General features: G+C 33.6%; 1 protein-coding gene across 1 annotated transcript in view; it reads left to right on the top strand.

Annotated features, from left to right (window-relative positions):
* Window positions 1-15,103, top strand: part of LOC126884308 (glucose dehydrogenase [FAD, quinone]-like) — a 50,788-nt gene that overhangs the window by 17,857 nt on the left and 17,828 nt on the right. Inside the window, exon 4 of the mRNA XM_050650245.1 lies at window positions 1,879-2,233. Within this exon, the coding sequence (XP_050506202.1) occupies window positions 1,879-2,233 (355 nt within the window). The remainder of the gene's footprint in view (window positions 1-1,878; window positions 2,234-15,103) is intronic.

The raw sequence follows: 15,103 nt of genomic DNA, 5'->3' as shown, positions 1-15,103 counted from the left end.
CCTTTCAATTCTAACGTACAGATATAACATAGAACATAAAATATAAAAGATAAATGTCTTTGACATAATGAGATGTTAAAATGTAAAGAGAATTGCCTATAACAGGAAGTGATGCCAAACAAGTTTTTAACGGGGAAACAAGTTAAAACAAAATTAAATACAGAAGACTATTATTAATGAAATATTAAAGAAAGTACAGTAAAATAATTATTTAAAAATAAAATAATAAAGATGTGACGTTTATAACATTACACACTCCGTTCACCCATCAGAAAAATTTTGAACACAGCTGAGAAATTTTTCTCAAAGAAAACAAGAACACAAAGTTCTAACCAGGAAAAATATATAAAGAGTTAATTGTTCGAGAACAAATTAAAAATAAATACTCATAATAAACTAATTAAGTTAATGTACATATTTAATTTAAATTTAAATTGTAAAATTCCCTCATCTTCCTTAGTCTCAGAATCCGTTATGGTTTATGGTTGAAACTGCAAATTGTAGAAGCCTCGGAGGTGTTACCAGAGAAGGTTACCATTGTTTTCAGTCTGGTAGGATGTAGAATAACAATTTTTTGTGTTGTTTTATATGCGATTAGATTAAAAACTTAGTTTTTTGCTAGCAGTTGCCGCTATGGCATCCCTGCCATTTCGTTCGTTGCAATCCGTGACTGCACGCCGGGGTTTGTTCTAGTTGGGTCAGAGAGAGCAGCATATGTGCCTCCTGATGAGAGACTAATAAGTTTCGAAACCGGTAGGGGTGCTTGCTGCACCCTCTGATTAAACTGGAATAACGATGCGGCTATAGTTTCGTGTTGCAACGAAATTGAAAATGGTTATTCATTTTTTATTTACATGTTCACTCTGATTGGAGTACGAAGGGTGCCATTCTCTTTGGAACTTTCCCGCTCTGAGCAGATGGGACGTGAATTATAAATTGTAAAATTCGCTCCCTTCCCTCATCTTCCTTAGTCTCAGCATCCGCTATGGCTTGCAAATTGTAGAAGCCTCGGAGGTGTAACCAGAGAAGGTTACCATTGTTTTCAGTCTGGTAGGATGTAGAACAACATTTTTTTTATGTTGTTTTATGTGCTATTAGATTGAAAACTTGGTTTTTGCTAGCAGTTGCCGCTAGGGCATCCCTGCCATTTCGTTCGTTGCAATCCGTGACTGCACGCCGGGGTTTGTCCTAGTTGGGTCAGAGAGAGCAGCATATTATGTGCCTCCTGGTGAGGAACTAATAAGTTTCGAAACCGGTAGAGGTGCTTGCTGCACTCTCTGATTGAACTGAAATAGTGATGCGGCTGTAGTTTCGTGTTGCAACGAAATTAAAAATGGTTATTCATTTTTGATTTACATGTTTACTCTGATTGGAGTACGAAGGGAACCATTCTCGTTGGAACTTTACAGCGCTGAACAGTTGGGACGTAAATTATAAATTGTAAAATTCCCTCATCTTCCTTAGTCTCAGCATCCGTTATGGCTTGCAAATTGTAGAAGCCTCGGAGGTGTTACAGCCTTTCCTGTTTCGAGTAATACTCTTGTTTCTATTAGGTATATGGGTTTAAAGTTTATCACTAGACTGCTAACCTGGCTCTAGACCCAGTCTTCCCTCTACTTTAGGAGTAAATTTTGGTATAGTTAGCAATTGAGAATTTCAGGTTTTGGCATTAGATAAAAATAGTAAAAAGGGTTTGTTTGATCTAGAATTCTTCTTATGCTGTTCAGACTTTTAGATTTTGGACTCTAGACTTTTTCAGTTTTTACTAGTTGTTGTTTTTCCCACTATTTTCGTTAATTCCGAATTAATGAATAATTATATCTAATCAACTGACCATTATATCTAAAATATATAATGCATTTATTTATACTTTTTTAGATATTTTTAGAAGCAAATGAACAAATGGGCTATAAAATCCGTGACGTAAATGGCGCAGAACAAATTGGTGTAATGCCTTTCCAGATAAATACTAGATATGGCAGAAGACAGGACAGTGGTACTGCGTTTATAAAACCATTTTTAAACCGAAAAAATCTCAAAGTACTGACTAAAGCTTTGGCTACAAAAATTATTATTCAAAATAAAACAGCAACTGGAGTTCAATACTTGCAAAATGGTGTATTGTATGAAGCAAGATCTAATAAGGAAGTTATTGTAAGTGCTGGGGCAATTAACAGTCCACAATTATTGATGTTATCAGGAATAGGACCAAAAGCACACTTACAGAAATTCAGTAAGTTTTATAATTGGCTTAGTTTATAGTGTATAGGCATTAAACGTATTATTATGTTGCTGAAATACATTAGCTGACCGTGAAACTACACGTGCGAGTAAAAAAATCGACTCACAATTAAGATAAGTTATATTTTTCACTACGGTGTTTGGCAATTTTCTACCCACATAATATACAGGGTATCGAGAAAGTATGGAAACACGATAATTTCTCAGAAACCGATAGAACGATTTTTATAGATTTTGGTGGGTAAGGATCTTCTATTGCGGCCGATATGATAGTGGTAATTACATTGTTGTCAAGTCTTTCGTTTTTCTGGAAATATAATGAAGTTTCTTATTTCAAATAAAATACCCTGTATATTTTGTGCATTTTGACGTCCTTAAGAAATAATGATTATTTTTCATGTTATATTACCTATACCCAGATGCCAAAATTTCGGAGTTATGGCTACATTTATTAAAAAAAATAAACAAATTATAAAAATCAATTTTTTCGACCCGGCTAGACATTATTTTAGGTTCTTTGGATCATTGGGAACAAAAAAATTTAGGTTCTTTGGGTCATTGGGAACAAAAAAGGTCATTTGTAATTTTTCTCTAAAGTTAATCGTTTCCGAGTTATAAACAATTTAAAACTAAAAAGATCGAAAAATGACGATTTTCTAGGTTCAAAAATACAAGTAAAAAATATTATTTTTTAAATCACGAAGTACCTAAATTTAAACTCAAGCCTTATAATAGTTTATTAGATGCCGATAAGTAATTTGGGCTTATTTCAGTTTAAAATACTGTTTTTTTAGTTGTTAAAGCAGTCCGATCCCGTCCTCTCATAATATGCGCTTCATTAACAATTACAAAAAAAAAGTTTGATTAAAAAATGTCAAAAATTCTTATGGATAACTGATAAAAGAAGGATTGAGCTTGAATTTAAGTACTCTGTGAATTCAAAAATTATTTTTTTACTAGTGTTCTTAAACCTTGAAAATCGTAATTTTTTTTATTTTTTTCTGTTTTAAATTGTTTGTAATTCGGAAACGATTAAGTTTAGAGAAAAATTACAAAAGACCTTTTTCGTTCCCAATGATCCAAAGAACCTAAAATAACGTCTCGCCGGGCCTAAAAAATTGATTTTGATAATTTGTTTAAAATTTGTTTTTATGTAACAATTTCGAAATTATGGCATTTAGGTACCTATAGGAAATATAACATGAAAAATAATAAGTATTTCTTAAGACTTGAAGACGCAAAAAATATACAGGGTGTTCCATTAGAAATAAGAAAGTTCATTAGATTTCCTGAACAACAGAATATTTGACAATAATGAATTACCACTATGATATCGGACGCACCAGAAGACCCTTACCTACCCATTAAAACTTATAAAAATCGTTTTAGCGGTTTCCGATAAATTACCGTGTTTCTATACTTTTTCGCTACCCTGTACGAAAAATTAGAAGTAAAATATTGTGAAGTAATTTTTATTTCAATGTCACCAATATTTTTAAAGTTAGTAAATAAAGAAGATAACAAATATAACTTAACATTATATGCGAGTAAACATGTTATGATAAAAGTCATTACTTATGTAATGAATATAAAAGTAAATTAACATACAAAAGTCAAAATTAATACTGAATATTTCCTTCTCTGCATTAGATTACACTTTACATGCGAGATATTAAGGACCTTATTAAGTTTCTGATTGATTCCTGAGGAATCGTTTGCCACTCTTCATCTAATGCAGATTTTAGCTCAGCCACTGTCGCGGATTTTGTTTAATGATAACAACGGATGAAGGAAAACTGTATAAAGGGCCTAGCCGGGTAAGATGGTAAAAAGTGCCCCCAGCTCGATTTAAATTCCATATAGGCCACTTTTTAGCACATATAGAGGAACTCACTTTCTGAAATTTTTAGCCCCCTAGGTGGTCACGTGACCCCCCTAGAGCCTAATTAGGCATTTTATGTTCTTATTTTTTATCTCAGCCGCATCAAGAGCTAGCCAAAAACTTTATTTAAAAAAGTTGTAAGTTTTAAAAAGATCTATATGAAAATTTTTTTTTTATTTTTTGGCGGGAAATTCGAATTTTTAGAACAATTTTAAACTTTTAAATAACTCTGAAAAAAAAACTAAGACACTCGTTTTTACGAAAATCAATTATAATGTGTATTTTTGCACAATCTTTTACGCTGAATTTTTTCAGATTTTTAAAATTGGTGAAACGTACCTTTAAAAATAAAAAACCGCGTTTTTTCGGTTTTTTTTTTTCGTTTTTTGATACAATTTTATACATATTTTTCAAAAAAGGTAACACTGTCACTAGAATAGGTAAAAACTGAAAAATAATTGGGGTTTGCTTAATAAAAATTTTTTGTAACGCCATCGATTTTCAAGATACAGGGCGTTGAAGAAAACAAAATTTTACACATTTTTTACGATTTTGCTGAAACTACTGGCAACATTGTAATAAAACTTGGCGGGATTTAAGATGTAGTTATTGTGCATGTTTTGACATACAATTAAGGATTTGATATTCATCATTGGCGGGCATAGGGGTAATGGTCTGAACTTTTTAAAGAATAAAGATAGTACGCCACTGACATATTTCAAATTAACAATGGTTTTTGAATTTCTCGTTCAATTTGTGACAAAAAATGTATCTTCTTATTTTTTCATCCGACGCGCCATTTTTATTCAAAAAATAAAAGATCTTAACCCTTACAAAGTATTCGAACTTCTAGTACTTTCTACATCTACATAATAAACTCGTACATCCATTATTATCAAAATTAATTCGAATACTTTGGAAGCGTTAAGATATTTTATTTTTTGCAGCAAAACGGCGCGTCGTATGAAAAAATGGGAAGATAGATTTTTTATTGAAAATTGAACGAGTAATTCAAAAATGATTGTTAATTTGAAATATGTCAGTGGCGTACTATCTTTTTTTCTTTGAAAAGTTCAGACCATTACCCCTATGCGCGCCAATGATGAATATCAAATCCTTAGTTGTATGTCAAAACATGCACAATAACTACCTCTTAAAACCCGCCAAGTTTTATTACAATGTTGCCAGTAGTTTCGGCAAAATCGTAAAAAATATGTAAAATTTTGTTTTCTTCAACGCCCTGTATCTTGAAAATGGATATCGTTACAAAAAATTTTTATTAAGCAAACCCCAATTATTTTTCAGTTTTTTACCTATTCTAGTGACGGTGTTAAATTTTTTGAAAAATATGTATAAAATTGTATCAAAAAACGAAAAAAAAAACCGAAAAAATGCGGTTTTTTATTTTTAAAGGTACGTTTCACCAATTTTAAAAATCTGAAAAAATTAAGGGTGAAAGATTGTTCAAAAATACACATTATAATTAATTTTCGTAAAAACGAGTGTCTTAGTTTTTTTTTCAGAGGTATTTAAAAGTTTAAAATTGTTCTAAAAATTCGAATTTCCCGCCAAAAAAATAAAAAAAAAAATTTTCATCTAGATCTTTTTGAAACTTACAACTTTTTTAAATAAAGTTTTTGGCTAGCTCTTGATGCGGCTGAGAGAAAAAATAAAAACATAAAAAGCCTAATTAGGCTCTAGGGGGGTCACGTGACCACCTAGGGGGCTAAAAATTTCAGAAAGTGAGTTCCTCTATATGTGCTAAAAAGTGGCCTATATGGAATTTAAATTGGGTTGGGGGCACTTTTCACCATCTTACCCGGCTAGGCCCTTTGAAAAGGTAGGAAGATTTGAATATTTAGGGACTTTATTTTCGAGCAGACCAAGTATCCGGGAAGAAATATAATATAAAAGACTAATGTCAGGGATTTGTTGCATATATGCACTTAGTAGAATAATTAGTAGCAAAAATATATCCTAAGCAGCTAAATTAAGAACGTATAAAACTGTGATAAGACCAATAGTTACGTATGCCTGAGAAACCTGGACTATGACAAAAACCTAGCAATCAATGTTACGAGTATGGGAAAGAAAAATACTTAGAAGGATATTTGGTGGAAAAATGATCAACAATCAGTGGAGAGGAAGAACAAACAAAGTGATAGAATTGTATAAGGAGCCTAATATAATTGCAGTTGTAAGAGCACAAAAACTTAGATGGTTAGGACATGTCCAAAGAATGGCCTAAGTTAAAATGCCAAAAATCATGTTAAGCGCTACAATATGTGGTAAAAAGAGAAAAGGAAGACCTAGGACCAGATAAAGCTATCAAGCTAATGATGACCTGAGGTATCTCAATGCAACCAATTGGAAAGAAAAAGCGAAGAACAAGCAAGAATGGAGGAAGATTGTAAACCAAGCCATGAGCCTACTTGGCTCGAAGTGCTAAGGTATATAACTTAAGAACATAACAAATACAGGGTGTTAGTAAATAAGTATGAACAACTTAAAGGGGTAATTCTACATGAAAAAATAATGACAGTTTGTTCTATAAACGTATGTCCGCAAATGCTTCGTTTCCAAGATACAGGGTGTTGATTTTTTTTTTCAAACTGCGAATTTTTTTATTGCTCTAAGACCTTTTAAGCTATGAAAATTAAATTTGGTGGGTTTCGAGAGGTAGTTATTGCGCATTTTTTGACAAACAAATAACAATTTTATATTCATCATTGGCGCGCCTATGGGTAATGGTCTGAATTTGTTCAAAGAAAAACTAGGGCGCCACTGAGATATTTCAAATTAAAAATTATTTTTGTATTCCACGTTTAATTAAAGAAACTTTTTTGTCTTTTTTTTCGTATGGTGCACCGTTTTTATGCAAAAAAATAAAACACCTTTGCGCGTATTTTTCAATTCGTAATACATTTAACTATGTGCAAGGCTACAACAAATGTTCAAAATTACCTCCGTTAAAGGTGATTTTTTATTCACCATTGGCGCGCGTACGGGTAATGGCCCGAATCTAAGAAAAAAATAGTACGCCACTGAGATATGTCAAATTAAAAATCATTTTTGTTTTTCGTTCTTCGTTCAATTACGACAAAAAATCGTTTTTGTCTTTTCTTCATATGAGGCGCCGTTTTTATGCAAAAAAATATAATATCTTAACGTTTACAAAGTACATATATTTGAAATAAGTTTCTATGCCTACGGAATCTACCTCGAATAATTTATAAGCGTTAAGATGTTTTATTTTTTTGTATAAAAACGGCGCCGCATATGAAAAAAGACAATGGTTTTTTGTCGTAAATTGAACGAGGAATTCAAAAATGATTTTTAATTGGACGTTTCCCAGTGGCGTACTATTTTTTTTTCTTTAAAAATTCAGACCATTACCTGTACGGGCGCCAATGGTGAATATAAAATTATTCTGTCACCTTTAAAGGAGGTAATTTTAAACATTTGTTAAAGCTTTGCACATAGTTAAAATATTTTTAGTAATATTTTCTGTTATTGTTCTACTTTGGTATTATTATATTGGAGAGATCTTCATAATGTATTAAGAAATGAAAAATACGCTCGAAGATGTTTTATTTTTTCGCATAAAAACGGTGCACCATAGGAAAAAATACAAGAAAGGTTCTTTTTCATAAATTAAACGTGGAATACAAAAATAATTTTTAATTTGAAATATCTCAGTGGCGTACCATTTTTTTCTTTAAAAAAATTTCAGACCATTACCCGTAGGCGCACCAATGATGAATATAAAATTGTTATTTGTTTGTCAAAAATGCACAATAACTACCTCTTGAAACCCACTAAATGTAATTTTCATATCTCAACCGGTCTTAAAGCAATAAAAAAATTTGCAGTTTGAAATAAAAATTTCAACACCCTGTATCTCGGAAACAAAGCATTTGCAGACAGACGTTTATAGAGCAAACTGCCATTATTGTTTCATGTAGAATTATCCCTTAAAGTTTTTCATACTTATTTACCAACACCCTGTATATCTTAATATTTTATGTGAATAAACATAATGATAATAGTTATTATGTAATGAATATAAAAGTAAATTAACATACAAAAATCAAAATTGATACTGAGTATTTCCTCCTCTGCATTAGATTACACTTTACCTGCGAGATCTTAAGGACCTTATTAAGTATCTGATTGATTCATGAGGAATAGCTTTCAACTCTTCATCTAATACAGATTTTAGCTCCGCCACTGTCGCTGTATTAGGGATGGGAAAAACCTACCGGTTATAACCTAAAACCGGTTTTTTACTTCGCAATAATCGGTTTTACCGGTTGTTTTTTGTATCGGTTATAACCGGTTTTTCCTTTTAAGGTAGTAACCGGTGAAAAACCTGATAAAAATTACCTCCGCAACAAATAATGAATTTGGAGAAAAAATATTGTTTGCTTAAATTCATCAATAATTCTTGATTTGTTTAATGTCTATATTCGTTAATGACTCTTACACTCACTGAAAAATGTGATAAGCTGAACTGGCTACTTTGATGAACTTAAATAATAAGCACGTCTTTTTTGCTGAATTGGGAAATATCCTTTTAAAAACACATATTAGTTATCAATCAGCTGTGCAGTCATGGTTGTATTATAATAAATGCTCTACCTACCCAAATGAGTCTGTGGAAATTGGAATCACTTAACAAAATGAAATAAATAAAACAGTTTTGTGTACCTATCTTGTGTAAAAAGTGATTTTTTTCGGAAATACAACAAAAATTTGCAAAAATATTTAGGACAATAATACATCCAATTCAGAATTTTAATAGTGATTCTTTATTTGTTTTTACTATTTTTGATGTTTCTTTTTTGTTTTTGTTTTTATAATTCATATACGTGTACATACACGTTATAGTCTTATTTACCTCATATTACGTTTATATTTTTATAAATAGGTTCCTAATTCCACTACTTTTGTATTTTTAATTATTTGGTATTATTTGGTCTCGAAATTTGCATTGCGTTAGTTTATTGTAAAGGGTGTAACAAAAAGGTAGGTAATAAATTAAATCACATATTCTGGGACCAAAAATAGATTGATTTAATCTAACTTACCTTAGTACAAACGTGCACTTTTAAAAATATTTAAAAAAGTTACAGCTCTTTGAAGATACCAAATGAAAATTTATTTTTTCCAATATATTAAAAACTGTGAGATTTTATATTGAAAATAGGGATGTGGAGTATCACAAACTAAAGGGTAATGTAAATTTAACGTTTACCTATTGGGTATTGAATATTTTCTTTTTCTTTTTCTCGGTCTACCTCGTTTTATCTTTCCTTCTGGTTGCCCTTTTAATATTTCCTTTGGTATTCGTGGTTCACCCATTATTTGTATATGTCCTAACCAGATAAATTGTTTTGTTGTTGGGTCATCCGTGATTGATTCCCATTATTTCTCTAATGCGTTCGTTGGTAACCATTTCTCTTCTAGATCTTCCTGCGGCTCTTCTCCAAAAATCCATTTCCGTTGCTCTGAGCGTTGCCAGTGTTCCTTCTTTCAGTGGCCATACCTCACAGCTATACAGGGTGTAACAAAAATACAGGTCAGACATTTAATCACGTATTCTGGGACCAAAAATAGTTCGAATGAACCTAACTTACCTTAGTACAAATGTGCACGGAAAAAAAGTTACAGCCCTTTGAAGTTATAAAATGAAAATCGATTTTTTCCAATATATCGAAAACTTAGAGATTTTTTATTGAAAATTGACATGTGGTATTCTTATGTCAGTAGTATTTTAAGAAAAAATTATAATAAAATTTGGACACCCCATAAAAATTTTATGGGGGTTTGGTTCCTTTAAACCCCCCCAAACTTTTGTGTCCGTTCCAATTTAATTATTATTGTAGTGCTATTAGTTAAACACAAGTCTTTGAAACCTTTTTTGTATCCTAGTACTTTTTCAAAAAGTCAGTTTTTATCGAGATATTTGAATATTTGTCAAGTCCACCAGATATTTGTTATGGTAAAGTACGATTATGGAGACTTGGTAATAATATGAAAATTTATTTAAGATTTACATTTTTAGGTATATTTTGAACCATATTAAAAAGAAGCCACAACTCGATAAAAGATGCTTTATCAGAAAAATACAAAGAGGCAAAAAAGTTTTAAAAATACTGTGTTTAACCCATTAACCGCCAAGCACAGAAATACTGCAATAGTATGTAATATATTTAATTAACTAGAGTAAAATAAATTGAAACAATCGTAAAAAAATTGTTTTACACTTTGATAATGGCAGGTGTCACAACAACAAAATGGTTCGTTTTCGAACCTTTGGCGGAATTGAGCTATAAAAATTGAAATACACAATTTTATTTTTTGTGAAAAGTCTCAAAACATTTAGAGTGTAAATGGGCCTGGACTACCAAAGCGGAGCGCGCACTGTTGCACGATCAAGGAGCGCCACTATGTTCACAAACATCTTGCGCTCCGCGCTCCCTGCAGCTGCTCCAATCGATACGGTATGCGCTCCTCTACATATAAACCAACACCAATTGGAACGCCGAGGCAGAGCGCGCACTGTTGCACGGTTCAGGAGAGCCAACCATTCACTATGTTTACAAACATAGTGAAAGGTTGCGCTCCGCGCTCCCTGCAACTGGTCCCATGGATACGGCATGCGATCCTCTACATATAAACCGCCACCTATTGGACCGCCGGGGCGGAGCGGGCACTGTTGTACGGTCCGGGAGCGCCAACCATCCACTATGTTCACAAACCTCTTGCGTTCCGCGCTCCCTACAACTGCTCCCATCGAGACGGCATCCGCTCCTCTACATATAAACAGCCACCTATTGGACCGTTGAGGCGGAGCGCACACTGTTGCACGGTCCGAGAGCGCCAACCATCGACTATTTTTACGAACCTCTTGCGCTCCGCGCTCCCTGCAACTGCTCCAATCGATAGGGTATGCGCCCCTTACATATAAACCGCCACAGATTGGAACGCCGAGGCAGAGTGCGCACAATCGCACAGTCCGGGAGCGGCAAAGGTATCCACTATGTGGAGCAGTTGCAGGAGCTCAAAGCGCAAGCATAGTGGATACGTGCTTTTACACATTTTACACATAAAAATATTCCAACAAGTTACTGCCTGTGCGTCACCTTGAAATTCCTGATCAGACAGGATTATAAGTCGAGTTCCGCCAACGGTTCGTTATCGAACCATTATTTTCAAACGCGAGATTTGATGACTCAGAGAATTTTTTTTATTATTTTTATAACAATTGATGTACAAACAGGTTAAAAAAATAATGTTTTAATTTATTTGACCACAAAAGTATCATGCCAATAAAATTACTACAGAAAAAATAAAGTTGTGTCGAAGGATTGAAAATGTCGGACATTTAGAAAATATTTTTGTGATGAAAACATGAGTTTGGAAATTAAACAAAATTAAATTTAGTTACACTTATATCTTCTGGTTGCTTAAAAAATACAGAGATTTAAAAAAAAATAACGAATTGTCAAAAAAAAATTCTACAAAAAATGGTGCGTTTTCGAACCGTTGGCGCTAAATGGGTTAACAAATGGTACCGCAGTAATAGTTAAATTGGAACGTACACAAACATTTGGGGGGTTTAAAAGAACAAGACCCTCATAAAATATTTATGAAAACATATTAAAAAAGAAGCCGCGACTCGATAAAAACTGCCTTATCGAAAAAATACTAAGAGGCAAAAAAGTTTTAAAAATATTGAATTTAACTAATGACACCACAATAATAATTTATTTGGAACGGACACAAAAGTTTGGGGGGGCTTAAGGGAACAAAACCCCCATAAAATTTTTATGGGGTGCACAAATTTCACTATAATTTTTATTTAAGATGTTCTTGCCATAGGAATGCCACATGTCCATTTTCAACAAAAAATCTCTAATAGTTTTCGATATATTCGAAAAAATCGATTTTCATTTCGTAACTTCAAAGGTAGCGGGTAGGTACCCCTCTGTGATCCCGATAGAGAGCAGACTTACTTCAGGGATTTAGCGCCCCTGCCCACGCGAGCTCCTGGTTTTTTCCTCCATTTCCTATTTAGAGGTAACCAGGCCCCAACCTCCGTATTATCCTATCCAAACCCCAAATTCCTTCCCTAATATCCCCTCCCACCCACCAACCCGTCTGGCCAGCGTGGTGGGTTATGGCCAAAACCTCCACAAATCAAAAATGTCGGTTTCAACAGATATACGGAAGATACCCCAGGTGGGTAGGAAGTTTATTCCACAGTCCCACACCGAAATAACGGTCTGCCTCGAGGATTCTGGGGGAGGCAAGTCGACATTGAAAAAGAAGAACAACAAACAACTCCATATAGCAACTTACAACATCCGTTCCATGGCAAAAGACGAAAAACTCTACGAACTAGAAGAGGAATTAGGGAATATGAATTGGGATATAATGGGACTATCAGAAGTTAAAAGAAGAGGTGAAGGGTATGTGGACTTACATTCAGGCAACAGGCTCTATTATAAAGGCAATGAAGACTATACATACGGTGGAGTAGGTTTCTTAATCAACAAGAAGAGAAAATCACAAATTCAAATAATTGACAGCATCTCAGACAGGGTTACATACATGATTTTAAAACTAAATCCAAAAACCAAATTAAAGATTGTGCAAGTTTATGCTCCAACTGGAAAGGCAACTGATGAAGAAATAAATACTTTTTACGAAGATCTTAAAAAAGCTATAGACACCAACAGAGAATCCAAAATAATAATAATGGGAGATTTTAACGCCAAAATTGGAAGTAAGATTGAAGACTCAGAAAGCAAGATTGGAAATTTTGGATTCGGCACAAGAAACACACGGGGAGAAAAACTTATGGAATTTCTGGAACAAGAAAACATGTATATTATGAATACCTTCTACAAAAAGAAACCTAACAGAAAGTGGACATGGGTTGCACCTAACGGAACCACCAAAAATGAAATAGACTATTTTCTCTCAAACAACAAAAGAATATTCGAAGACGTAACAACAATAAACAACGTAACAACGGGTAGTGACCATCGTATAGTTAGAGCAAAAATAAATATTAACATGAAAGAAGAGAGGAAAAGAATATTTAAAAAAACAACGCGAATAGATGCCTTTAAAGTAAAAACAAATGAAGAGCAATTCCGAGAGGTCTTAGCGGATAAGTTCAAATATGATCCTTCACATAATCAAGATGAAATTGACGAAATTAACAAAAACATCAATAAGAACCTTCTCGAAGCTGGACTATAGGTCGCAAAGAAAACAAGTACTAAAGAAGACAAAATAAGCAACGAAACTAAACAGCTAATGACGGAAAGACGACAACTACTAACGCAAAACAAACGCCATACTCAAGAATACATAGAACTTAATAAAACAATTAGAAAAGAACTAAAACGCGACTTACAAAAATGGAACGAGAACTTAATAGAGCGAGTCATTGAAAACAACAGAGGCTTAAAATGTCTAAGACCCGCATTGGGTGTTCAAAAAATCATTAAAATTAAAGACGCCAATAGTAAGGAAGAGAAGGACAAATATAAAGTAACAAAAATAGTCGAAGACTTCTACAAAAGCTTGTACAGCTCGCAAAGCCAGCCTAATGAATCAACAAAGGAGAACGTCAAAAGAAAAATAAAAAACGTGGGATCAGAAGTACTACCAAATATAAAGGGATTCGAAATAGAAAGAGCTTTAAAAGAACTAAAAAATAATAAAGCTCCAGGACAGGACGGTATAATTGCCGACTCTTGAAAACAAGCAAGACAGTAACAATCCCTGTACTAACAGAGCTATTTAATAAATGTCTCCATAATAGCAAGATCCCTAAAGACTGGAACGAAAGTCTAGTAATACTTTTACACAAAAAAGGGGACAAATGTGACCTACAGAATTATAGACCGATATCGTTGCTCAGTCAAGTATACAAACTATTCATGAGAATTATTAACAACCGGTTGACCTACAAAATGGACAATTACCAACCAGTGGAACAAGCTGGCTTCCGCAAAGGATATAGTACATCAGACCATCTGCTGACAATGAGAACATTGATAGAGAGGGCAAATGAATACCAACTACCCGTATTTCTTGCCTTCGTAGACTATGAAAAGGCGTTTGATAGTATCGAGATGTGGGCCATAGAACAAGCTATTAATAATTGTAGAATAGATTCGAGATATAGACAACTAATACATAATATATTATGAAAATGCAACTATGATAGTACAACTAGACGAAAATACAAATCCCATCCCTATTAAGAGAGGCGTGAGACAAGGAGACGTAATATCGCCAAAGCTTTTCAACCTAGCACTAGAAGACGTCTTCAAAACGACAAATTGGTCAACCTATGGCATTAACGTTAATGGCAAGAAGCTAAATCACCTCAAATTCGCTGACGACATTGTGATTATAGCGAGCTCATTCGAGGAACTGCAAATTATGATAGAGGAACTCGCAGGCAGCTCCCAATACGTCGGTCTAAAAATGAACATGAAGAAAACAAAAATAATGACAAACACAGATGACCCCAGACGCATAACTATAAATGGCAGTGAGATAGAAAAAGTCCAGGAATATATCTACCTAGGCCAAATCCTGAAACATGACAAAGAAAACCAAAGTGCGGAAATTAATAGAAGAGCAAGACTAGCATGGGCAGGATTTGGAAAACTTGGTTGGATACTTAAAAACCGCAAAATACCTCAATATTTGAGGACCAAAGTGTTCAACCAGTGCATCCTTCCTATCATGACATATGGGTGTCAAACCTGGACCCTAACCAAGGCAAATATGAATAAACTAGCTACAACAGAAAGAGCTATGGAAAGAGCAATGTTAGGTATACGACTGTCAGATAAAAAGAGGAGCGACTGGGTAAGATCAAAAACAAAAGTCGACGACATAACAACAAAAGTTGCCAAACTTAAATGGAGCTTTGCAGGCCACACT

The sequence above is a fragment of the Diabrotica virgifera genome, chromosome 5, assembly GCF_917563875.1.
Source record: "Diabrotica virgifera virgifera chromosome 5, PGI_DIABVI_V3a".
NCBI classification, from domain to species: Eukaryota; Metazoa; Arthropoda; class Insecta; order Coleoptera; family Chrysomelidae; genus Diabrotica; species Diabrotica virgifera.
The sequence above is the reverse complement of the archived record's forward strand: the minus strand, read 5'-3'. Positions and strand labels throughout refer to the sequence as shown.